Source organism: Hylobates moloch, unplaced genomic scaffold, assembly GCF_009828535.3.
Source record: "Hylobates moloch isolate HMO894 unplaced genomic scaffold, HMol_V3 SCAFFOLD_4, whole genome shotgun sequence".
NCBI classification, from domain to species: domain Eukaryota; kingdom Metazoa; phylum Chordata; class Mammalia; order Primates; family Hylobatidae; genus Hylobates; species Hylobates moloch.
The window spans coordinates 25,669,832-25,695,602 of record NW_026652279.1 but is presented as its reverse complement, the minus strand read 5'-3'; the positions used below and the strand labels follow the sequence as shown (position 1 = coordinate 25,695,602).

Genomic DNA, 25,771 nt, shown 5'->3' with positions numbered 1-25,771 from the left:
TGAGCTGTGCCACTTGGCTTCTCCCCTGGCTCTGCTGCAGCTCCGCCCAGGCCTCCTGTGTGAGCTTCTGTTCCCCAACCCTGCACCGTCTTAGTCTCTTGGATTCTTTGGGTCGGTTCTCTTCCAGCTTCTCCAAGATTGCTTCTTCTCCATGCTTTGCTCCTGATGCTCTCACAGGGACTTTTTTAAAATAAAGGGGACTGCTTCATGAGATTTGGGTGTGGCTGTCTTTTCTAATCCCTCCCCCTTCCCCACAGTGGTTGGCCCATGATGAAGGCATTGCCAATCAGAGTACCCCACCTTCTGGGCACAGAGATTGGTCAAGGGATAAGCATAGGAATGACCCTTGTTGGCCGATCAAAGTCACCCCTGGGAAGCCGCAGAGAGAGAAGCTCCTTTTTCACTGGGCTCACTGGCTCCAAGGACAAAAGTGAGCCCAGCTGCCGCTGGTGGCTGTGTTTGTGACTGTCTGGGTAAGCCTACCTAAGAATAAAGCCAATGTGAAGGAAAACAGAAGAGAGATGGAGAAAAGAAGCAGAGACTTAACTTGTAATTTGAACTATTGCATCCAATTGTTCCTGAAGCTAGCCCTTCTTCTGCACTTTCTGACTAGAAAACAGATTCCAGAAAGCAAATCCCCTCTCACCTTTTTTTTTTTCTTTTTCTTTTTAGGTTTAAACCAGTTTTAATTGAACTTCCCTCACTTGCAACAAGGGAGACCTGAATAATATTGCTTCTGTCTGCACATCCAAATACTTCCATTTTTCTTTTTTTTGTGTGTGTGTGTTTTTAAATCCAAATTTTAATTTATTTATTTATTTTTATTTTTTATTTATTTTATTTTGTTTTTTTATTTTGTTTTATTATTATTATACTTTAAGTTTTAGGGTACATGTGCGCAATGTGCAGGTTTGTTACATATGTATACATGTGGCATGTTGGTGTACTGCACCCATTAACTCGTCATTTAGCATTAGGTATATCTCCTACCAACGTCAGAACAAAGAAACACTTTACGCTGATCCTTGCAGTTTCCATTATTAGAGACCCAAAGGAATCAGACCAGGACATCGTTTTGCTTTAAACTAGTAGAATCTGACCTAAGGCAAATATCAGTTGAGAAAAAGGAGAAAACACATTTCTTCCTTCAACAGCGTCATCTCCATTCTTGGCAGAGAGAGATGTGAATGACCAACAGCCATGCCATTGCATAGTTTCATCTTTCATGTAACTTTTTCATATTTGAAGCCAAACATTTGGAGCCAAAGCCTGATAACCCAGCGAGTCAAGTGCTCATGTCACTATTGCTTGTGTCTCCATGGGACAGGCTTGATTGAAAATTGCTAAGACAATATTTTTAAAATGTTCTCACCACAAAAAATAACTATGTGAGGTAATGGATACATTAGCTTGATTTAGCCATTCCACAATGTATACATATATCAAAACACCATGTTATAGACCATAAACATATGCAATTTTTATTTGTCAACTTAAACAAATCCAAATAAACTAGGAAGTGTAATGGCTTCAGAAATGTGTAATTCACCCAAGCTACAATGTGAAACATCTTGGGTATCCGTCACATTGTTTTTGGTTATAATTGACAAAAATTCCCACTAATGAAAACCTATATGTTGAAGAAATATCTTTCAAAATGAGGAAATGTACCGCCCTACATAGAAAATAAGAAAATCAATTGTCTCATGTAGCAAGCAGTCTAGAGGTTAGTTCACTGTCTCCATGACATAACTCAGTACCTAGGCTCTGTTTAACTCTAAGCAGCATCATGGAAAGCTTATTGGCTTGGTTCGCTTGTTTCCTTAAGGTTCTAAGATGGTACCAGGAGTTCCAACACAACAACAGCCAGATTAAGAAGGAACTCCTTGAGAATGGCTGATTTCAAAGATGGGGCAGGAAAAATACAAGATGGGTATGCAGCACATTATTGTGCCAGATGTAAAATGTGTTTAAAGAATGATAGGCCATGTCAAAAGGACATAGCAACCAGTTTGAAGAAGCTTTCTTTGGCCATAATTTGGGACAATTTGAGCATTAAAATAAATAAGGATGGTAATCAATTATAAACTATTTAATAAAATAGAAATCCATAACTCTAAGCTGATGTAAATATGCAAATTAATAAATGGGGAGAAGATAGTGCTTTTCCTTATAGTAGAATGCTAATAAACACTAAAGAAATGACTGAATTAGAAAAACCAACATTTGGCAACTATCGTAATAATAATTAGTTCGATCAGTAAACATCAATGAATACTAAGAATGAGTCAGTGGAATTTTGATGAAGAACAGTATATTGACATAGTCTCAAAGTCCTTAAACATACTAATTAAATACAAAGGACAAAGGAATGACTTTACAATGGAAAAATCTGGCTGATACTGGCATTATCAAATGTTCAAAATTAATGTCAACAGTAATGGAACAAATCGAAATCCTGTATCATCTGATTGGATGCAACAGAAAGAAAACAACATCACTTCTGTGGTATTCCTTCCAAAAAATGCATAAGCTGAATCTAATTTTGAGGAAATATCTGACAAACCTAATTTAATGGATATTTAACTCAACAACTTTACACAAACTTTAATCTTCTAAGATGTCAAGGTCATGAACATTCAGGAAAGAACAAAGAACATTTCCAAACTGAAGAATAAAGAGACAAGATAACCAAATGGAATGAGTGATCTTAGACTGAATGTTTTTGTTACAAAAGACATTATCGGGACAATGGTGACACCTGAATTGGATCTGAGGATTACATGGTAGAAACGGCATCAGCGTTAACTTCCTGATTTTGATGGTTGTATTGTGGCTATGTGGGAGAATGTCCTTATTTGTAGGAATTACACATGAAAATATTCAAGAGTGATAAAGCATTGTGTCAACAATACCCTCCAATGGCTCTTTGTTCTTCTCTTGTAACGTTTTTCGTAAGTTTGACATTGTATCAATAGAAAAGAAAACAAAAGCAGGGCTATTTACTGCACAGTATCTCCTTTCATTAAGGAAGAACACTTTTCTAAGATCCTCCCAAGAAAGAAGCCCCAGTGGCTGGTAATAGAGGCGCGTGGCCTTTCTCCAGCTGCAGACAAGGTTGGCAAAGCCAATTTACATAAAGGTGAGGGGGCTCTTCTCTCAGTCCTTTCTCTCCATCCTCCCTTTGTCTCCATCCCCAAAGTCATATCTCACATATCATATTTTCTGCTCAGACTGACAAGTCTCCCTGACAGGAACTCACCCTCTCCACCCACCGCTTCCTTGCCACTGGGAAGAAGGAAGTGGGGTGGGGTGGCAATGTGTAGGCTGCCAGCAGTGTCTACCTCAGTCTGAAATTTTTATATTTGACCTTGGCCATTTTGGAACACAGTGCCATCAGCAAAGACGAACCATCCCAGAACCCCAGGTTGTTTGTTCTTTCATTTAGTTGCCAGGATTTGTACTAAGAGTTGGGGAAATAAAGATAATACGATTATTCTTTAGAAGTTCACAGGGGAAGCCTTTCATGAATAAATAATTATAGCACAATAAAGGCCGTGGAAGAATTACTGTAAGCCTGGGATATTATGAGCTTACAGATAAAGGGCACCTAGTGGGAAAGTCTTCCTAGAGAGTGGGAGGGGTGGGGATGGCAGCCCCTCTTCCTGCTGACATGGGAGATAGAATCAGGCAAGAGTTAACATGGATCTTCCCAACTCTGGTACAGAATCCCACTCAGCTATTGCAGCCCCCCGGCAGAGGCAGCAATTAAACACAGTGCGGGGAATTCCAGGCAAAAGGCACAGCCTGAGTGATGGTACAGAGGTGAGGAAAGCAGGGGCACATACTGTGACTGCAAGCTGCCCATTTGGCTTCTGGAAGGATAACAGGAAGGAAGGAGGGTTGGAGCAGGAAAAAGAAGAAACCTGATTGCAAGGTAAAATAGTTTCAATTTTTTTCTGTGTGTGCAACAGGGAGCCTCTGATTGTTCTTGAAGAGGAGAGTGCAAGACGAGGGCTGTGTTTCTGAGCAATTCATCTGGAAGTGGTGGGTGGAGAGGGTGAGTTCCTGTCGGGGAGACTTCTCAGTCTGAGCAGAAAATGTTCAAGGTGAGACATGACTTTGGGGATGGAGTGAAAGGGAGGATGGAGAGAAAGGACTGGACTGAGTGACCCATCAGATATGAAGGCGAGTGCCAGAGATGATTCAGGTGCTCCTAATGCAAGGGTGGGTGTCATTAACAGACATGAGAAAGGCAGGGGCAGGCGCTGGGTGGTGCCCCATGGGGACTGTTGTGGGAGATAATGCCCATCCATGATGGTGTGACCCAGTGGACAAAGTCAGTCATACATTGTGCTGGGGTTTCAACAGAGAAGAGATGATGTATCTCATGATCTCCCTGTCCAGCCATCACCACCCCTGCTTAAAGCTGTTTTAAGGCTCCCCCTTGCTCCTAAGACAGAGACCAGTCTTTTGAATTGCCCCAAAACTGGAGCAGGCTGGCCATGCCTGCCTCTCATTCCCCAGGCCCACCCTCCTCACCATGCTCTGTGCTCCTGCCACACCAGTCTTCTTTCAGTTCCATCCATGGGCCATGTTCACCACTGTATCTCCAACACCAGCAAATAGGTGTTGAATAAACTGGTGGGGCTTCTACCACAGGGCCTTCGCACATGCATTCATGTGTCCATCTTTAACCATTGTCCTTTCCCTCTTTGTCAACTTAGAGGCAACCCATCCTTTTTTTTTTTTTTTTTTTGGAAACAGGGTCTCACTCTGTCACCCAGGCTGTAGTGCAGTGGCATGATCACAGCTCACTGCAGCCTTGACTTACTGGGCTCAGGTTATCCTCTAGAGTAACTGACACTACAGGTGTGCCACCATGCCAGCTAATTTTTGTATTTTTTGTAGGGACGGAGTTTTACCATGTTGCCCAGGCTGGTCTCGAACTCCTAGGCTCAAGTGATCCACCCACTTTGGCCTCCCAAAGTGCTGAGAATACAGGCCTGAGCCACTATGCCTGGCAAAGCTACTCATCCTTTACAGCCCAGTTCAAGTGTCACTTTCCCAGGGGCACCTCTCTTGATATTCCTAAGTCCAGTTTACATGCATTATAGTAACACAAATCTTCCTTTTATAGCATGCACAGTAGGTGTAATTTTGCATTGACTTGTGAGATTATTTGCTTGAGGCCCATCTCCCCCACAGACTGTAACATCTATGGGTGTAGGGGTCACTGTTCTTTTTGTGCACCCTGTATCCCCTATATTCAGCATGGGAATTGGAACTTTGCTGTGCTCACTGAAATGCCTGTGGAATGGATGAATGAATGATGAATTGGTGAATATTTCACTGTTGCTTCAGGAAAGTGCCAGAGAAGCAGGTTATGCTTGAGAAGCACCTTATAGGATGAATAGAATTTCAACAGCCAGAGTTGGTCTTCAAGTAGCCAGTCCTCAACTAGCAAAAGCAAAGGGAAGGGCTTGATCAGAGGGAGCTTTTGCATGCTTAGGAAGAATGGAGAACTAGAAATCTAGTGAAATAAAGGGCTCCAAGGCCAGAAAGACATAAGCCAAGTTTTGGAAGGATTCAAATGTCCATGAGGACTTGGTTGTTAACTTGGCAGGCAATGAAGAACCATGGAGATTGAGTGAAGGAAATGACACACTTGAAACTTATCTTTGAGAAGATGAACATGACGAGGAAACTGAGGGTGACTAGAGAAAGGAGCTGGGAGCAGAAAACCACTGCCTTGGGAGGATATAGCAATGGCTTTGGTGAAACTTATAAAGCACACGAATGGGGGTTTTCTAGGTACGAGATGGTCAGAGTGAAATTTGGCTGGTGAGGTTAAAGAAAACTGGCAGCAGATGAGGAAGTTCAAGAAAGAAAACCACTGGCGACCAGACTGTAAGCTCCTAGGACTTGTGTCTTTTTCATCCTTGTACTCCCAGTAGAAAAATATGTTTTTCTTAGAAACTGTGGGAAAGAAATTAATTTAAGAGCTGAAAATGTTCAGAGAGACCATAAAATGGAGATACAATTTGGCCCAAAGACCTATTCTACTTGACTCATTCAATGTTTAGTTGGCAACATTAAAAATTGAGATTTCTCATAAAAGTGGCATTGTTTAATTTTTTAGATGAATTTTTATTGAAAAAAATTTATTTCTGATTGTTTTGGCATTTGAAAAAGTGCTGTATTTTTAAAGATCTGCCCACATTGGTCACCACATCCCATGTGGCACCCATTGGTGGAGCTTAGGTGGCCCCTGTTCAGTGGCTCCCCAGTACTGGTCTTATTCCCAGACGGGTTTATTCACTATCTTCCTGGGCTCTGAGGGCAGCTGAATCAGGTCCCTGGCTAAAGAGAAGCTCATCAGTTCCCAGCAGGCCGCTTTTTAGTGTACCATAAAACATGATACCTTTGTTACATTAGTGATCTGGGAGTATCTGGAATAGGCAGATGGGGCGGGGGTTCTGTCCCAAAGCCTACACTCCCAGTGCAAGTCTGATGAGATACATTGATTGAGAGGCTCATTAGTATTTTACTGTATTTTTTGCCAGCACCGGGTGTTGCAAAATCACTGCCATGGTGTAAATAATTAGATAAGGGTGTATGTGGAATTCACAAGACTTTTATTGATCTGTTTATCATGCCAAAAAAAGTTGTTTATTTAAAATTCAAATTCCACTTGAAAAAGAGGCAACAAGCGATAGTTGGGATCCCAGCCTGCTCCTGGAGGAGCTCCTGTGTCCACAAAAAAGCACGCACATTCTACAGCTATGCGATTTGCTCACTCGGAATTGCATTCTGGAAAACTCCTCCTAGAGTCCCCTTGCAGAACGCCATTTTTGTCTTTAGTTGGTTGTAGCTGGGAAACAACAACAGAAAGAAAAGGAACTCCATCCTAAGACTTCTTAGAATATTTTTGGTTTTGAAACTACTGACCCTCAAGGATCTACCACCACCCAACCTAGAATATATATATATCTCATATATATATTCTCACTGAAAAGCTAATCATTGTTTATTTCACTTGCTTGCTGTCACGTCAGACCCTTAGGATGGCCTCGGCACACCTAGCTCTCCTTCTCGGTGGGATCCTGTGGATTCTGGCTGTGGGTGGGCAGCCCTTCAGGAGCGTTTGGACTTGCTGCAAGTAGGGCACAGAAGCTGACCCTTGGTGATGATGTACGCCCGGCCGCTCAGCAGCTGCTCACAACCCTCACAGACAAAGTGCTTTCGGTGCCAGGCCAGATCTTCCACACGCTGGTAGTCCTCAGAGAATATTATCTGGGGAGGGGAGCAGGAGAAATGCACGACTCAGTTTCTGTCCCTAGGTAGAGAGATGGTATATCTAGGACAAGTTATAGGGTGGTGGTTCATCCCATCCTATTGTTGTTTTGACCTTTAAAAGCCTTAGCGGAAAAATCTGGCATAAATTTGAGGCAGTAAGGATAGTATTTGGTGAAGGTTGTGGTTGCATCTTAGCTTCTCAGATGGAATAAAAAAAAAATCCTCCACCACAGGCAGGTTTTACTTATCTAGCATCTGTGATACTCTTTGGGCCAAATCTAAAGTTTAGTTCCAAGGTGGGATTACACACCCTGGTGAAGAAAGCTTAAGGATAGATAAGCTGCCAGTGGCCAATCATCAAGAGCAAGAATACAGAGGGTCACTTGGGCTTGGAATGAAGTGACACTTGGAACAGACATATTGTAAGGATCCCCTGAGGCTCAGGAAGTGCAGAGGAGCATAATGTTTAATGGGCCTTCAGTATTGGAATCAAACAAGAACTGGGTATGAGTTTTCACTTAAGACATCTACCAGCTTTGTGACTTTGGGCAAATTACTTAATCCCCCTGTGCCTCAGCTTCCACATCTGTAAAATGGGGATATAAATACTTTCCATCCCATAAGGTTCTATGATTGCCAAATGACCAGCTACATGTGAAAGGCTTAGAATGTTGACTGACACAAAGTCAGGCCTATCTGATTAGCATTGACCTTTCAGAACTGCACTTTTCTTAAATGTGAAATGAGAAAAAATCATGCTTATCTCTCCCTAAAGGATTGTTGTGATATAAATGGCATGTTGCACATAAAGTATGTAGCAAATTACCGACCCACTGTAAGCCCTTAATAAATGATGGAGAATTGTTATTGTGCATATACTGTTGTCACCTCAAAAATGAGGCTCCAGGGCAGGCCTGTGACAGTCCTTTTCCTTCTTAATATCACTTAATAACAGAGTTATTAGGTAAGAGGACTACAGGGTCTTAACTTCATATGGTGACCAATTCGTAGAAGGTGGTAGAAAATAGATGTTGGTTCAATATAAAGAAGACATTTCTAACCTTCATACATGCCAAAGATGAAGTTAGTGTACTGCCTGCAACCAAAGGCATGCAAACAGTACGTACTATGATCATAATTAGTATTGCCATTATTAATACACCTTAGAGTTACTTTCATCAAACCACTATCAGAGACTTGAATCCCTTTCACAGCATCTCTATCATATTATATTGTATTGTGTCATATTAATGTTAAGTCTCGTATTATGTTATAGTATAGTATATTAGCGTAAGACTAACAGCAGCTACCATTTATAAGTTCCTAGGTCAGGCCCTGTGGCAAGCATTTTCATGCATTATCTCATTTATCCTCATGGCCACTCTATGGGATGGGTGCTGGTCTCATCCCTATTTTATAAGTAGTAAAACTGAGACTCAACTGAGGCTCTGGAGTTAGGTAACCACATGATTATAATAATAATAGATGCATATACAGGTTTGAACATGGGCAATGCCTCCTGGTTCATCCTGCTATGTTCTGAGTACTTACTAAGTGCTAGGCATTATGCCAAAGACAAGATTCACTGGCACTGTGTCTGACCCCTCCCAACAACCCCATGGTGGTCTGCCTCATTTTGCAGATGAGAAAATGAAGGTTGAGTGCATGCAGTGAGGCCTGACCTCAGTTTCCCAATCTGTAGAACACATCATCCACAAAGCCATACTCCTTTTGGCCTCTAGGCTTTTACCCTCAGCAGTGTCCCTCAAGCCCCTCAACCCATCTCGCCGCTATCTCCCACCTCATCGCAGCCAGAGCACCGGGGCCGCAGACTCTCGCAGTAATGGCGGCCGCACCAGGGTGCACCATCCTTCCAGAAGTAGATCAGGTCCACCAGCGGCTCGGAGCACTTGGCACACACAAAGCAGGTGGGGTGCCACTGCTTGCTGTAGCCTGCCCTGTCCGAGTAGACCACGGGGCTGTCAGGAGGGGCCACTCCCTTGCAGAGCTCGCAGACCTGAAGGATGGGGAAGGACCACAGGAGACAAGCAAGTCAGAAGAGCACAGTGACATGGGCTCGAATTCCAGCTCCAGCCTCTCTACTTCCTGAGTGACCTTGGGCAAGTCACTATACCTCTTCGTGCCTCAGTTTTGTCATCTGCAAAGCGGCACAATAATATTGCCTACCTAACAGGCTATTCATGAGGACTAAATAAAGTTATTTATTTAGCACAGTGATTCCCAAATTGTTTGGTCTCAGTACCCTTTATACTCTTAAAAATTATCAAGACCCCCCCAGAGTTTTTGTTCATGTGGGTAATAGCTATTGATATTTACCATAAGAGAAATTAAAACTGAGAACAATTTAAATAGTTTTTATTCATTTAAAAATGACAATACTAAACCTGTAATATATTAACATACCTTTCTTGTTATTAAAATAACTATAAGTTTCAAAACAAAAAAAGTAGTGAGAAGAAAATTTTAAGACATTGTTTTATATATTTGCAAATCTCTTCAATGACTTGCAAAAGATTGCTGGATTCCCATAACTGCTTCTGCAGCCCATCTTTTGCATGCTGTGGTTTTGGTTGAAATATATGAAGAAAATCTGAACTCAAACTGACATAAAGTTGGAAAAAGGAGGACAATGCATTTTAAAAGACCTTCCAGGTAACTGTGGATTTTCTTCTTTGATACTATATTAAAATTTGACACAGGACAGTTTCTCAAGTTAGTTGCAGTATGAAATCTGAAAGCACATCAGTGAACCTTTCATATTTGGTTACATTAAAACCTGTTTGTTTACCTTGCACTTTGAATGGATCTTTTTACCCATGCATGAATAATTTTAAATAATATTTATATTTAATAAATAATACTTTTGCCTAGAAGTGGTGCCTTATGCCTTTAATTCTATCATGTTGGGAACTGGAGGTAGGAGGATCATTTGAGGCCAAGAGTTTGAGACCAGCCTGGGCAACATAGCAAGACCCCATCTCTACAAAAAAATTTAAAAATTAGCCAGTTATGATGGTGCTCGTTTGTAGTCCTAGCTACTCAGAAGGCTGAGGTGGGAGGACTGCTGGAGCCCAGGAGTTTGAGTTTGAGGCTGCAGTGAGCTATGATCGTGCCACTGCATTCCAGCCTGGGTGACAGACTGAGACCTTGTCCCAAATAATAATAATAATAATATTTGAGTAGTTCTAGAGTTACAGAAAAATTGCAAAAATAGTACAGAGAATTTCTATATACTCCACACTCAGTTTCTTGAGTTATTAACATCTTACATTGATAAGGTATATTTGTCATAATTAATTAACCAATATGGATATGCTATTATTAACTAAAATCCAAACTTTATTCAGGTGCTCATAAACTTTACCCAGTGTCCTTTTTCTATTCCAGGATCCCAGATTCACTTAATTGTCATGTCTCCTGAGGCTCCTCCTGGCTGGGACAGTTTCTCAGACTTTGTTTTTGGCCACCATGACAGTTTTGAGGAGTACTGGTCAGGTGTTTTGTAGAATGTCCCTCAGTTGGGATTTGCCTGATGTTACTATGATGACTACATTGGGAGGAAGATCAAGGGGCAAATTGCTCCTCTCATCACGTCCTACCAAGGGTACATACTGTCGCCCTCCCTTGTCACTGTTGCGGTTTACCTTGACCTTCTGGTGGAGGCAGTGTTCGTCAGATTCTTAACTGTAAAGTGACTCTTCTCCCTACTTCCATACTATCCTCTTTGAAAGGAAGTCACTAAGCCCTCCATGTCTAAAGAGTGCTGCATCTCCTCCAGGGCCAAGTACCTACATAAGTTATTTGGAACCCATGCATGATTTTGGCAGATCCCCCAAAAAGACTCCATGTATGTTAGCTAACATTATTTTTTAAATACCTATGGGATTATCTAATTTATATCTGTTCCCTCCACTAAGTGGCTAGCTGCAGAGGGCAGAGAGAGGCTGCTTGGTTGCTGCTCTGACCCAGGACCCTCTACTGGGCCCCACACACAGAAATTCCCCAACAATAGTTGCTGAATGAAGGAATGCTCCACCCTGCCACAAGGCCTTTGCCCTTGCTGTTCAGGATGTCTGGTACATTGTTCCCATTCCTGTTTGCCTGATTAACTCCCTTTCATTCTTCAGATGTCAGACTTAAAGATCTTTTGTTCTGGGAAATCTTCTCTGACCTCCTTCCAGGGGCAATTAAGTCCATAATAAAGCTTCTCTGCTTACCTTTCTCTGTATGGTTGTTTGATACGTGTTCTTTCTACACTAGATCGAAGTACCTTGGGAGCAGGAGCCACATCCAACTATGCTTGCTTTCACATCTCCTCAGTGCCAGGCACATAGTAGATGAACAATGAATATTTGGAGACCTCTGCCCTCCAACCTCATACTTCCTACTTAGGGGACAACAGATGAATGTGGAAGACACTAGCAGATGATACATCTATCTTCACCTTAAAGACAGGTTTAGACTAAGTGCAGCAGAGAGTTGGGCTCCAGAGACAGTTGTGGAAAGTTCTTGGGAGCTTTCAAAACACTCTTGCCTTTCAGGGGCTTGTCCATGTTTAGTTAGCATCTACTGTGTGCTAGGCCCTGGACTAGATGCTGGGGATACAGCAGTGACCCGGGCAGATAATGCCAGAGGCTTCAGGGAAACTGGGGCTGTGTGTGTATGGAGGCAGAAAATAAATATATAAAAAAACAGATGAGACAATCATGGAGTGTGATAAATACTAGGAAAACAATCACAGGGTAAGGGAATGGAGAGTGACTTTGGGGGTGGATGGCAGGGATCACCTTAATAGGAGAGGCCTCTCTGAGGGATGAGGGGCTAGCGATCAACCACATTCCTATTTAGCTCACAGCAATCCTCTGGGTAGGAGATTCAGGTACATAGGAAATGCACTCATTTTATAGATAAGACCAGCGAGGCCCAAGGAAACAAAACAGCTTATGAAGGCCAAGAAACAGCCAAGAAACAGAGCTGGGATTCAAACTGCTGCCCTTGGCTCTGTGGCTTTCTATGGGAACTGAGCTGGGTTGGGTGGGGAGACTAAACTCAGGGAATTTTCTGAAGGGCTAGGAGGGCTCCCAGGAGAATGCATTCTGGCATAGCAAAGGAGCAGCATGCCCAATGGCTAGAGGTGAGAAGCAGCTTCCCTACAGTGCCTCTCAGCAGTTAATGCAGCCAGTGCCTGGCTGCTTGTCGTCCTCTTTCCATGTGCGGCTCCTTTATCTGTCTTTTACTGCCCGTAACATTTTCACTGGCCTGCTCGGAAACCATGACAAGGTGGACCTCAACTCATGTTGTTCCTCAGCTTCAGTTAGGATTAGGGCTTTGTGGGGATGGTGAGTGTGCCTGGGAGAAGTTCTCTGTGACTCTAGATTTCTGTCTCATGCCAGTTCCCAGGAGCAGTGAAAGTTGCCAAATGCTCATTCATTCACTGGTTCATTCAGGTATCCATCCATCGCACATTTATAACTTGTCCATTCTCATCCTCTAAAGAATGGGAACTTGACATTCTCAATCCATACAATCTTTTGAGCCATTCTGGAGTTATCCTCTGCTGCAGTAAGCCCCGATAATGATGATGGAGACAACAACGGCTGTCATGTCCCTACGGCGTGTCTGCATCCAGCACTGTGCTCAGGACTTTGTTCTCATTACTATTACCCCTTACATAAGCCCGAGAGAGTTATTTCTCCTTCTAGAGTTATTTTTCTATTTGGAAATCATCTTCTCTCCTAGAAATGACAAAACTGAAGTTCAGGGAGATTCAGTGATTTGCTCAGTAATGCACAGCTGATGGGAGGCAAAGCTAGGATTTGAACAGAGGCCAAACCTGACTCCGAAGCCAAAGTTCTTTCTACTCCATCATGTGGCCTTGAGATTCGGCGTCAGTAAGCTACGGCCCATGGCCAAACCCGGCCACTGTCTGTTCTTGCAAGCCCCATGAGAATGAAGACTGGATTTTACATTTGCCATCCAATTCAGTGAAATGTTTTCTCCCAAGAAAGAATTCTACTTTTCTCATTAGTAGACCTATATTGGAAAAAAAACCCTGTGCTCAATTATTTTTATTATCTTTTGAATTTCATTTTAAAAAAACCATGGAAAGTTGTTTTCTCTCTTGTTACATAAAGTGCCCACATGATATTGCAATTTTGGCTCTTGGCTCAATCTCCTAAAATATTTATCACCTGGCCCTCCAAAGAAAGTGTTTGCTGACCCTGGCTTTAGATGCTAATTTAAACTTAGCAAGTTTCAACTATGTTTCAGCCAAAATAGAAATATTTATTATTTTGCCATGTGAAGACAGGGAAGCGTATAAGAGTTTGCACACTTACTATTCTTAACTTATATACTTTGATTACATACTTAATATATTCTTATATATTGAAGAGGAAATGAACATTAAAATGGTGAAAATTAGGAAAAGAACACTGAATAACAAAGAATGTCATGTACTGATAGCAGTTTATGAGCATAGGGGCTCTTGAATGACTGCCTATATAAGGAATGTGTTTGGTTAACTAGATATATCTTGAACTGGATCCTGACTGTGCCTGATAACGTTCCTTAGAACATGCTAGATTTGTGGTTTCAGTTATACCCCCAAGAATGAGTGGTGTGAGTTTTTCGCCCAAATGAAAACCCTGTTCCTCTTCACATGACTGAGACTCAGCTGGCCTGGAGCCCATCAGGGGGTCTAGACAAAAAACCAGTGACCAATCATCATCTACTTATTTTCACCCTCCCTCCTGCATAGCTGGGAACTGTAAACTCTTTGGCCAGGGCTGTCTGAGTACAAAGTGAGTTGTCTGTCTGGCTTCTTATTTCCACAGAATGAAATTTCCAGCTCTTTCCCTCCCACACCAAAGGGGCTTCGTGTCAGTTCACCAAACTACACCCCATTGGGAAAGACCATGATATATCAATGGGGCTCCCCACTCCACATTTCCAAATGTGAATTGACATGAAAGTAGGGGATGGGAGAGGGATAGAAATGCACCTGGATTGGTCTGGGGAGCACCGGCAGGCACCCTGATGATACACTGAAGGAAGGAGGGGGATATCAGGTCCAAAAGGCAGTTTAGGGTGATCATGGGTGGCTTTGAACCCAGGTTATGGATTGGGACTTCACTCTGGAGGCAATGGGGAGCCACGACTGGTTCTTTTTAAGACACTTTAAAAATATTTAAATTTTTTGTAGAGACAGGGTCCCACTATGTTACACAGACTGGTCTTGAACTCCTGAGCTCAAAGTATCCTCCTGCCTTGGCCTCCTCAAGTGCTGGGATTATAGGTGTGAGCCACTGCACCTAACCTGTTACTGGTTCTTGAGATGAGGAGTTCAAGGTTCTAATTTGCACTGTAGGGAGATATTCTGGCAGCAGTATGAAGGAAGGAAGGAAAATTCTTGTTCACAGAGCTTGTTTGCAACCTTCTCATCTGTTGGAAAGCACTTTGTGAAGCCCCTCCTGGAGGAGCGTTTCTTCCCTCACTGTTCTCCCTAGCATCCCTGGCTCTTGGCCCGGTTTCTACCAGTAGCCAGCCCTTTTAAGCAAACAGTGTCACTATCACTCTATGAAAACAAGATGTCCGGGTAAGGAGCCCTCTCAACATGTGTCAGGATGAAATGTGCTCTTCTTGCCTCTGAGCCATTTTCTGCGTCCTTAACCCAGTCATCTCAAAGGATGAGAGAGCTGAGGTTGTCCTGGATCTATCGTCTGGTGGTCCCTCAGCCACCAGAGACAAGCTAGCAGCCGAGAGTCAGAATGCCAGGCTACTTGGGTCCCATCATCCTGGCCCTTTTTCAGCACAAACTTAGTCTCTCCCACAATCCTTTGTAGCGAGGTTTGCAATTTCTAAATTGCAATAGGTGGCTGAGACGGGAGATACCAAGTCAGACTGCCTGGGTTCATAGCTGTGTGACCTTGGGCAAATGAACTAACTTATCTGTGCCTCTGTTTTTTCACCTGTTGAATGGCGATAGTAATGATAGCAACATCATAGGATTGTGGTGTGAGTTAAATGACATAATGGAATTTTTGGACTTTATAAGGGCTCAATAATGATTTGCAAAAATCTCGTGTATTCCTTAACTCTGCCCACCTTGCAAGCTAGAAATGTAAAGCCCAGAGGGATTAAACCACTTTCCTAAAATGACAAAGATATGTTGAAGGCAGGTTTGGAGGCCTGGATTTCCTTCCATGATACCAAGGGCATGTAGACTAGCAGGAGGTCATTCCTGCCACTGATGAGCTCTATTTTTTCCCCTATCAGTTCTCTCCATCTGTGCAAGGCCAGAGAATCTAGTTGTGTGAGTTTTTCATCATTTGCCACTGCTCCAGACTCAGCTCCACTCATCCCCTGCTTGGAGAGCCTGCTCCTCCCCATATCTGATCCTGCCCCTGGAGACAGTGGTTCTCAGGGTTGAGCCTGCCTCAGTATCCCCTAGAGGGCTGTTTAAAACATATCTCTGCTCCCACACCGCCACCACCTCCCCACAGTGTCTGATACAGTAGATCTGGGGTGGGGCACAAGAATTTGCAAGTTCCCAGGGGATGCTGGTGTGGTCAGGGCCACACTTTGAGAACCGCTGTTATAGACTGTTTAAAAATAACTTTATACATAAGCTCTGCAAAACTGATATCACCAATTCAGTTCAGTTACAACAAAGGCTCATTCGAATTCCTGGGATGTTTAAATTCAACACTATTTTTAAGAAAGACCAATGAGGCCATTCTCAGGTTACTTCCCCTATTAAGGAGCTAGTGTGGTCAAATGGAAGTTCTTTGGGACTATGGTAAAAGGCATGGAGAAGAATGCTTTATAATTAGCATATCAGTTGTTTCTTGTTCATGTTCCCAAATATCTAAGATTGGAGCTTGCTCATGAGAATGTGTCCAGCATTTGTCGTGTGACCTTGTTTGCAGACTATTTCCCACCTGGGTAGAGGATGTGTGAAACAAACCTTTCAGAAGTAGAACAAATGGGAAGTTTCTCCCTGTGCCAGTAAAGTGTTGCCTTGTTCCTTATTCTAATGGCACAACATTCTTAATTGAAATGAAATATTTTGAATATTGGGGCCTTTGCAATTTATAAACACCTGCCTCAAGAAAGCTGAGGAACATTTTAGATTCAGCTGCTCAAAAGCTAAGACCCTGCAGGGTTGTGGGGTTCCCTCAGCCATGGTGTGTTTAAGTCATGTTGGCAAATTTCTTGGATACCCTTCCAACCAACATAGAATTTAATTCCTTTTCCATGAATGTGGTCCCACTTTAGTGACTCGATTCTATAGAACAGAACATGGATGAAGTGATGCTATGCAGCTCCCAGGGTAGTAATAAAGGCAGTGTTTTCCCCTGGGCTCTCTCTCTCAGTACACACACCTTGGGATCCCTCAGCTGACAGGAAAGAAGTCTTGGTATCCCGAACCTTCCATCTGAGGGCAACCACGTGGAGAGACCTTGGAGGTCCAGGAGGTCAAGGGAGGGTCCCAGCTGTGTGTGTCTTCCCAGCCTCTAGCCCAAATAAATGAATGAACGAGCTTCAGGTGATTCCAGCCTCTGGCCTGCAAGCTCCTCCAAATGACACCGAATGGACAGAGACAAGCTGTCCCCACTGAGCCCTGCCAAAATGGTGATTTGTGAGCAAAATACATGTTGGTTTCAGCCATATGCCTCGGGATGCTTTGATATGCAGCCCTAGGTGACAGAAACATCAAATGTGTACATGCAGAATTATTAAGGTTTCTGAAATGGGAGTAACCAAGATACAAAGTGTTTTAGGCAACAGCAGACTCGGGACAATGGCCAAGGGTTACTCAGCTGAAGAACTGTCTCTAAAGACTGAACTGTGTTGGCCTTCAGAGAGGGATCAGCAGATATGGAGAAGGCTCTAAATCAGCAATAATCTCTGTCTCGGGTTTGCCAGAAGTTCTGTCTGCATTGTGTTGTTTTCCTCCGAAAGGCTCTTATCCAAAGGCCTATCCAGTCTAAAACCAGAGTGCCTTGTGGAAATCTCACTACTACAATACAGTAAATATTAACACAAGGGCCTTGAATTCAGGCACTGGGTTCTTTCCAATACAAATACGCAACAATTTGTTTATAAACAGCATCTCCCCATTTCCTCTTATGGTGACTATTTACCATCTTTGCTTTGCAGCCTCATGTATCCCAGAGGTTTTTATGTGTATGTTTCTTTCTTTTGTAGTCTAACATCATTTCTGGCATCCTTAGCTCTCTTAAGTTCTGTTTCCCCACACTGTATAGTCTTCCCAAGGCTCCCTATGGTGCAGAATGTGCAGGTGCAGGGTGGGTGGGCAACGGTTTGGGTCATGTGCTTTGGAACATGGTTCATGCCATTGCTTCATCACTGGTGAAGCTCTTGGACAAATCATTGAACCCTCTGAACCTCAGTTTTCTCATTGGTAGCACATCGTGGCAGGCCCTGGCTCATAGGAAATGCCTTAGCCTGGTGTCGGTGGTCACTACTGTTAACTGACCCCTTCACCTTACGTTTCTTCGTGGGGCAGATTATCCATTATGGGACTCTCTGCCAAGCAAGGCAAAATATTAAACATTTCTAACTGAATCTCCCTCCCTGGTTATGTGATGAAGTGAGGGAGATGGAAAGGCTTCATAAATGCTACACGTGTAAGAGAACATCAGTGTGGGTTGTTCTCAAATCCAGCTCTGACAAGCATGAGCCCAAGGACTGGCTCCTTGCAAAAGGATGCTGCTTGGTCCACAGCTGAGCATGGACAGAGTCTCAGATGTGTTCATTCCCATTGCAACGGCCTTGCCCGGGGCTTAGAACTGCATGGGTGCTCCAGAGATGGGAGCACCTGTTAATTAGAGTCTGTGTCAGGTTTGGAGTGAGGCAGGTCTGGATCCTAGCTCTGGATTAACTACTCACCATCTAGGTGACTAGACAATTTCCTCAGCTTTGTTTTTCGAAATTTTTGTTTTTGTCTGTGATCCACAGTAGGAAATACATTTCATATCCTGATCCAACACACACACATACACACACACACTCCTGAAAAAAAAAAAAGCTTCCTAGAAAAATATTTACTACTCCTGAAACACTCTTCCTTTTTCAGTTAAAAGAAATTCTGGTTGTAATCCACTAAATTGATGTATTACCTACTGATGGATTGTGACCTGAAGTTTGAAAACACTGTTTAACTTTGCTAAGAGTGTCTTTTAATTCCCTTGTTTGTAAAAAGGAGGATGATATACTTTGTAGGATAATTCTTAGGATTAAGTAAAATAACATGCAAAATCTCTGGCACAGTGCCTGGTACAACCTAGGTAGTCAATGAATGGGAGATGACAGCATCATCATCATCGTCATCATTTAGCCCATATTAGCAAAACAAAATTAAGTAAAATCAAAGAGATTAATAAAAAGCTAAAACTATTCTTTATGATTCTTCTAGTTCAGGGGTCAGCAAACTGCATCCATCTGTGGGCCAAATCTAGCTCACCACCTGTTTATGTAAATACAGTTTGATTGGAATACAGCCAGGGTCATCTGTTTAGATATTGCCTATGGTAGCTTTACTGCTTCAAGAGCTGTGTTAATTAGTCGTGACAGAGACCATGTGGCCTGAAAAACCTTCAATATTCACTATATGCCCTGTACAGAAAGTTTACCAATCCCTGTTTTAATCAATGGAATAATATGCAGCCCACTCAAAAAAAAAAAAAAAAAAAAGCAACATGGGAAAGTATTTATAGTATAAAAAATGGGAGAAAGGGAAGTTTCTTTGGAAGAAAAAAAAGATCTCCCTGAAAGTCACTAAAGTATCTCCACTGCAAAGCAAGAGGCAGGCAGATGCCGAGAAGCTGGTAACCATAGTGATTTTGCGGCTGCCCCCAGGCTCCTGCCCATGGTGCCTGAGCCAGGGGTGGCAGGACTGTGGGGAGCAGGGATTCCTCTGGGTGAATGACCCCAGTTTTGTCTCTGGGCCTCTTACCCTCCTGTCCTCCAGCTCAGATGGGGCTCACTAAGTGGGGAGGAGTGGCAGTTTCAAATTCCCAAGTGGGGCTGGCAGGAAAGCCGGCCAGCCTGCCTGCCGAGCCCACAAGCCAAACATCTGCTTAGACAAAGACTTGGAAGTCCCTTGCCCACAAATATGTCCCTCTGTTGGGGCTGGAGTTGGGCTGAGCCGCCAGCTGCTGTAAGTTTCCATCTGAAAGACAGACCTTTGGCGGGGAGGGAGGGGACGGAGGCCTCCCGTCCCCCTTCAGCATTCTTGTGGGGAAATGGGGCAGAGGGGTCAGACTGTGCTCCCGGCATCCTGGAGGATGATTTGGGACCATATTCACACGTTTTTATGACTGTGGGGAACATCTTCACTTCTCTCAACCGACTGTCCTCCTCCTAAGTTTGCTCTTTTGGGGCAGTCACTTGGCCTGAGGAAGGAGTGGTTGGGGAAGGGGCAAGACGGGGAGGCGCCCAGCAGGAATGGTAAATGCTAAAGAGTAGAGATCACATTAAAGGCTATGTTCTGGCTTTCTTTCCCCTTTCTTCAGTTACAAGTTCGGGGTGTGGAGAAAGGCGGAAATTCCTGGGCAAAATAACCATGCCCGGGAAATCTGTGTATTTAATTTCTGAGAAAATATTCAGCAAGCTCTCTAAATGCAGGGCAATGGCTTGGTGGAGCTGCTAACAGTTAGAACATTAAGATCATTGCCCACCCAGCTCAGGGGCCCATCAATTCCATCCAGGTGGCGAGCGCAGGGCTTGGAGAGTGCGCGAGGGGCTCCCACCAGCCTGGTGTGAACGGGTCCAGGTTGCTGGAGTCGGCAGCTCCCTGGCCATGGAGATCTCTGATACTCAAAAGGCCCACAAGAACCCACAGTGGGTGGAACTGGGGTTGGACAGGGGAGTCCTTTCATTGTTCTCAGTATGCAGATAAAAGGCTCCCAAATGCTCGGTGGGCTGAGCTGTGAGCTACCCCATACACTGCTGCCCACCCTGGAGAACCTAAACACTCACATATATACCCCCTGGCATGGTTGGACCCACCCTGCCAAGGCCCCACCCCGCCAAGGCCCCACCCCAACACAGCTTCAGACTTCACTCTGCCAGTGAAGCAGAAGGACTGGGGATTGAACCGAAGCCCCACTCTCATCAGCAAGTGGGGTAACCTCACTGTGCCCCAGGTTCCTCATCTGCGAAATGGGTATCACAACCCCAACCTATCTCACTGGTTGTTACAAAGAGTTAAAGAGGTTTATTACTTGGGAGGTTGAGGCGGGAGGATGGTTTGAACCTGGGAGTTTGTGGCTGCCTGCAGTGAACTATAATCCTGCCACTGCACTCCAGCCTGGGTGAGAGAGTGAGAGCTGTGTATCTAAAAAAATAAAAAATAAAGAAATTGAGACCTTGCACAGTGCCTGCTGCAGCCTCACATTTTCCCCTTTCTTCCCTTGATTCTCATCTTGTCTTTCCTACCCTCCATCCCCGCACAATGGGACATGTGAGGAAAAGAGGGAGACTAAATATTTTTGAATTGTATTGGCTTCACTGACTGAAAAGGGCTCGCTTCTTCAGGGGTGACAGCGGGTGCGGTAGCATCTGGGACTGGGATTTTTCAGGCTTGGTATTGCCCCATGACAACTTGGTGGCCAGAGGAACCTCCCATGATATCCTGCCTCTCCTGACCTCAGTGTAATAATAACACTTTCAGAGGACTGCCCTGAGGTAGGCATGGACAGCCACAGCTTTTGGTTCATTTCCGAAGTGGACCGATGTGCTAAGGCTAATTTTAGGTGGCCCCGTCGTGTCAGTAGGGCCCATCTGCTGGCCTGGGGTTGGGAAGCTGGGGGTAGGGTCAGAATCTGCTCACTGCGGTCAGATCCGTGTAACTGACAGCCCCGGCCATGCAGGTGGGCTGGGCTCAGAGGGCATTGCGTCCTGGCCACCACTGTTATCTGGGCTCACTCAGAACATGGCCCCTTAGTAGGAACTCCATACAGGCATTTTGGCAATAACACTCCTCTGGTGTGGACATTATTTTTCAATGAGGATGGTTGGGTGGGGGGGCTGGGTGGGAGGACTTGGCAGGCTGACCCTGCCATCGCTCCAATAGGCCCCCTCCCAAGGACTCAGAGGAAGGACGTCCGCCAGCAGGTGGACAAAGTGGGAGGGAGCCGAGGGAGCTCACAGCTGGTGTGTGGGGAGGGTGGGTGTAGGGGAAAGTGGGGCCCTGGCCTCAGATTGCAGAGACTTAGTGTCATCAGGGATGGGGGCCGTCAAGGTAGGGTACAGAGCATAGTGTGGTAGATTCTACACCTGTGCTTCCAGAACTCTCCAGGAACAGGGAGGCTTATGCAGTATTCTCAAAGGTGGGCTCGCTTAGGGTAATCCACCGCCCATCCTACATAAATAAATACATACATAACTTTGGGAGGCCGAGGCGGGTGGATCATGAGGTCAGGAGATCGAGACCATCCTGGCTAACATGGTGAAACCCCGTCTCTACTAAAAATACAAAAAATTAGCCGGGCATGGTGGCAGGTGCCAGTAGTCCCAGCTACTTGGGAGGCTGAGGCAGGAGAATGGAGTGAACCCGGGAGGCGGAGCTTGCAGTGAGCCGAGACCGCACCACTGCACTCCAGCCTGGGCGACAGAGCGAGACTCCATCTCAAAATACATACATACATACATACATACATACATACATACATACATACATAGAGCCAGGAGGCCAAATGCATCTGGAAAATGCCCATGCTACCATCTAGACTCTCACTCTAGGCCAAATTGGTGATATCATTTCTGCTGAGCTCACATCTAAGGCACTTTTTAACACTGTTAGCAGCGGTCCTCAAAGTGTAGCCCCAGACCGGCATCATCCGAGGACTTGTTAGCAATGCACGTGCTAAGGCTCCACCCCGCACCTACTAATAAGCTCTGGAAGTGGGACCCAGCCTTCTGGAGTTTAACAAGCCTTCCAGATGATTTTACTTTAAGGACCACAGCATTGGCCAACCAAAGGCTCTGAGAAGTTCTGCTGTAAAGAAACCCATGTAGTTTCTTTCACTCCTGCTGTAAAGAAACTCATGTAGTTTCATGTTCACTCTAATGTCTCCTGAGCCAGCCACATGATCCTTCTATGGTCCAAAATATCTGGTAGGTCTCCTAGGAATAAGCTTTGGGAAATGGGAAAGAGCATAGACTTGATTTTAGGCAGATGTTCATTTGAATCCCAGTTCTGAGGCACAGCAGCCTGGGGAGGCACAGCCACTTCACATCTTGGGGCAGTTGTAAGCTTTAAATCAGATACTTGCTTAGTCCTGTCCTTGGTTCAGGCAATGCCCCGGGACTTGCCGACACTAATGACAAACACAATGAACACGATTAAGATGATAAACAGGCAGGTGTTACGGATACAGTTCCCCGTATGTTCACGTCTCTCTTTTTGCCCTTCGTTTTTCTCCCATAAATCTCTGTTCGGTTTTGGGGTGTTAGGCTGAGTCCTACAATTTCTTCCCCACACCTTTATTTTCAAGTTGAATGCCTGGACCACTTCTTGCAAAAATCATTGCCCTTTACCAGGGGAGCAGAAGTCAGGCTTCCTGCCCGATGCTTGGCTCTGGAAATTGTTCTATGCTGCCCTTTTATGAGAAAGGAGAGGGCGCAAGCATACAGCGTGGCCAGCACACACGTCCACTTGATGTGAATGCTGGTGAGGCAAGGCAGACGGGTCAGGAGTGCAGCACACACCCACTCCTAATGGTGGGGTTGCTGGGAACACACTGTCTGTGGCCTGTCAGCCTATCTAGCTACCCTTATCAGGATTCACTCCCCTGCTTCAAGGAGGTAAAAAGGGAGTTAAATAAGGGCACACGGTCTTCTTCCTGCCTGGAACAAATAACAAGCAGGGTTTTACAACTTAGCATCTTATCACAGAAAGGGTATTGGATCCAGGTTCTGCCCTATAGAAACCATGGGATCTTAGAAAAGTTACCTATTATCTTTGAATCTCACCTGTAAAATGGGTTTGGTAAAATTCACCCTACCAGACAACTATGAGAATTAAAGACAGACCCTGACAGTGTGAGCATAGTGTTTGGCACAGAGCAGGGGCTTAATAAATGTGGAATTGGAATCACGCCGTCCCCCTAGGCAAATTGGCCATCCAAATAGATCCCATTTTTTAAGGCTTAAGTTCAAACTTTCATTCATGGGTCACATATTTATTGAGCAACAGCTATGTATATCAATGCAAATAAAGAGATGAACAAGATCTCAGCATCTACAGACGGTGACAGACGTCAATTCACTAATTACATAATAATTAAATTAAAATTGTGGTTGGGGCAGGGACATAGAAGTCTGTCTTCCACAGCTAGCCCAGCCCAGCCCAACCAATAAAGGCTTCCTTTGGAATCCCTACTTATTTTCTAACTTTGGCCTTTTCCATTTACTGTCTAGTATTGCTATTTAAATGCTTCCCAAGTTCACAATCATTTCCTAAAGCTGACTGTAGGCAAGGACCCGGGTTCTCGGGCTGCCTTTGCCTTTGTTCCACACTGAACAAATGTGCGAGGCTCAGTCAAGAATAAAATACGATGTCAGATCCACGTGTCTCTTGGGAATGGTGATTTGGAAATGCTGCAGTGACTTAGAGGTCTCCTTCCAACTTGGAATTATCTAGTATTTAGGGTTTATGAACAAACAGCTATTTGAGGGTGGACAGAAGCCAGGATCAGGGTGGGGCGGGAAAGACCAGTTTATAGACCATGGTAACTAGATCTAATATTTTTTTCTTTTTTATATCCCTAGGACATGTACTCTTCCTGAGAAATGGGCCTTTTATGCGTCACTGCCAAATCTGTAGTAGAGGAAATAAATCTTGTTCTTTGGTATTAAGAGTTCTCAGATAAAACAGTTCCTTGGATGGCAATCCCAGATGGTGCTAATAAGATGGGGCTTGGAGATGGAGGATGCAAGTTTTGGATGATTAGCTTGAGTGACTCCAAGGGAGAAAGAGTCTGGCCCTCTCTGGATGTGGCAGCAGCTTCGTTTGGGCTGGCATTTCCCTGGGTCGCCTGGCTCACGGGTGACTGCCAGACTGTTCAGCAAGGTAGATAATGTGCTTGGGGATCTCATATGCTGGGACTTCTATCTCCAAAAGTTAATTGCCATAGAAACAAATGAGGACACTTGGTTGATGGGGCAGGGGGAGCAAAAGTAAAACAGGGGCTGGGGACCAGAAACGCAGTGCACACTAGACCCACATGGTCCAGCCTCAAGCATTCCTTTCGCCTTCTGTGGGGCAGTTTAAGACAAACCAAGCCATGAGGCTTTCATCTCCCCAACGCTGGCTTCTCCTTTCTGTTTTCTCAAAATGGCCCCCAGTGGCTCACTCCTCAACAGCACGTCTTCCATACTGCCACTTCCTATGGGTTGAACATCCCCTCCAAAAACTCAGGTTGAAACATAATCCTCTGCATGGCAGTATTGAGAGGTGGGGCCTTTAAGAGATGATTGGGTCGTGAGGGCTCAGGCCCTCCGGAATGGATTAATCCACTCATGGCTTAATAGATTAATGGGTTATCACACGAGTGGGACTGGCTTCTAAGAAGAGCAAGAGAGACCTGAGTTAGCACACCCAGCCCCCTTGCCACGTGATGCCCTGAGCCACCTCAGGTCTCTGCAGAGAGTGCTCACCAGGAAGAAGGCCCTCACCAGATGCAGTCCCTTGGCCTTGGACTTCTCAGCCTCCACAGATGTATGAAATACATTCCTTTTCTTTATAAATTACCCAGTTTCAGGTATTCTGCTATAAGTAACAGAAAATGGACTAAGACACTGCTAGAGGAAACTTTTGCAAGCACAGTGTGGACCATGTACCTCTGACCAAAAGCCTGTCCATGACCTTTGGAATGAAGTCCTAAGTTCATGGCATTCTGCAGTTTGGGGACAGTGTCCTCTGCTCGTTTGATTTCCTGGGGTATAGAAACGAATACAAGCTAATCAGTATTTGACTGATGAATGGATGGATGGAACGAACCCTCCAGGAATCCAGCCTCTGCTGCCCTCCCCAGCCTCATGTCCCCAGCTCCCCAAGCATGCCACACTTTCAATCACATGAGACTTCTTTTAATCTTCTAAATGCACTGTGCTTTCTTGAACTCCTGGCTCTTTTTGCAAATGCTCACCTCTTTAAGGGGGTACACATCCTCCCCTCAAAGCCTGAAGGCTTGGATGACCCCTAGACATTCTTCATAGACCAGCTTGTACCTCACCAGCTTCTTGAGGCTTACCCTCACCACCAAGCAGGCTTAGATGTCCGTTCTCTAAACTGTTTCGGTTTTGCCTGTGACCTCCACTGGACTATGAGCCTTTCAAGGGCAGTGGTATTGTGTCATTTTCCATGGGACAGTGCCTGGCACAGAGTAAATGAGCAATCAATATCTGCGGAATGCAC

At 44.5% G+C, this 25,771-nt stretch overlaps 1 protein-coding gene across 2 annotated transcripts in view; it reads right to left on the bottom strand.

The window, feature by feature from the left end:
* Positions 1 to 6,029: 6,029 nt before the first annotated feature.
* The window catches only part of LMCD1 (LIM and cysteine rich domains 1), a 66,750-nt gene continuing 47,008 nt past the window's right edge, over positions 6,030 to 25,771 (bottom strand). The window contains exons 5-6 of one of the 2 annotated variants that reach the window (XM_032149561.2): positions 9,101 to 9,316; positions 6,030 to 7,296 (exon numbers count right to left, since the gene is read on the bottom strand). In XM_032149561.2, the coding sequence (XP_032005452.1) occupies positions 7,138 to 7,296; positions 9,101 to 9,316 (375 nt within the window). In that variant the 3' untranslated portion in view covers positions 6,030 to 7,137. Of the gene's footprint in view, positions 7,297 to 9,100; positions 9,317 to 23,518; positions 24,919 to 25,771 lie in introns of those variants that run through there. The other variant, XM_032149562.2, reaches the window with a different exon arrangement.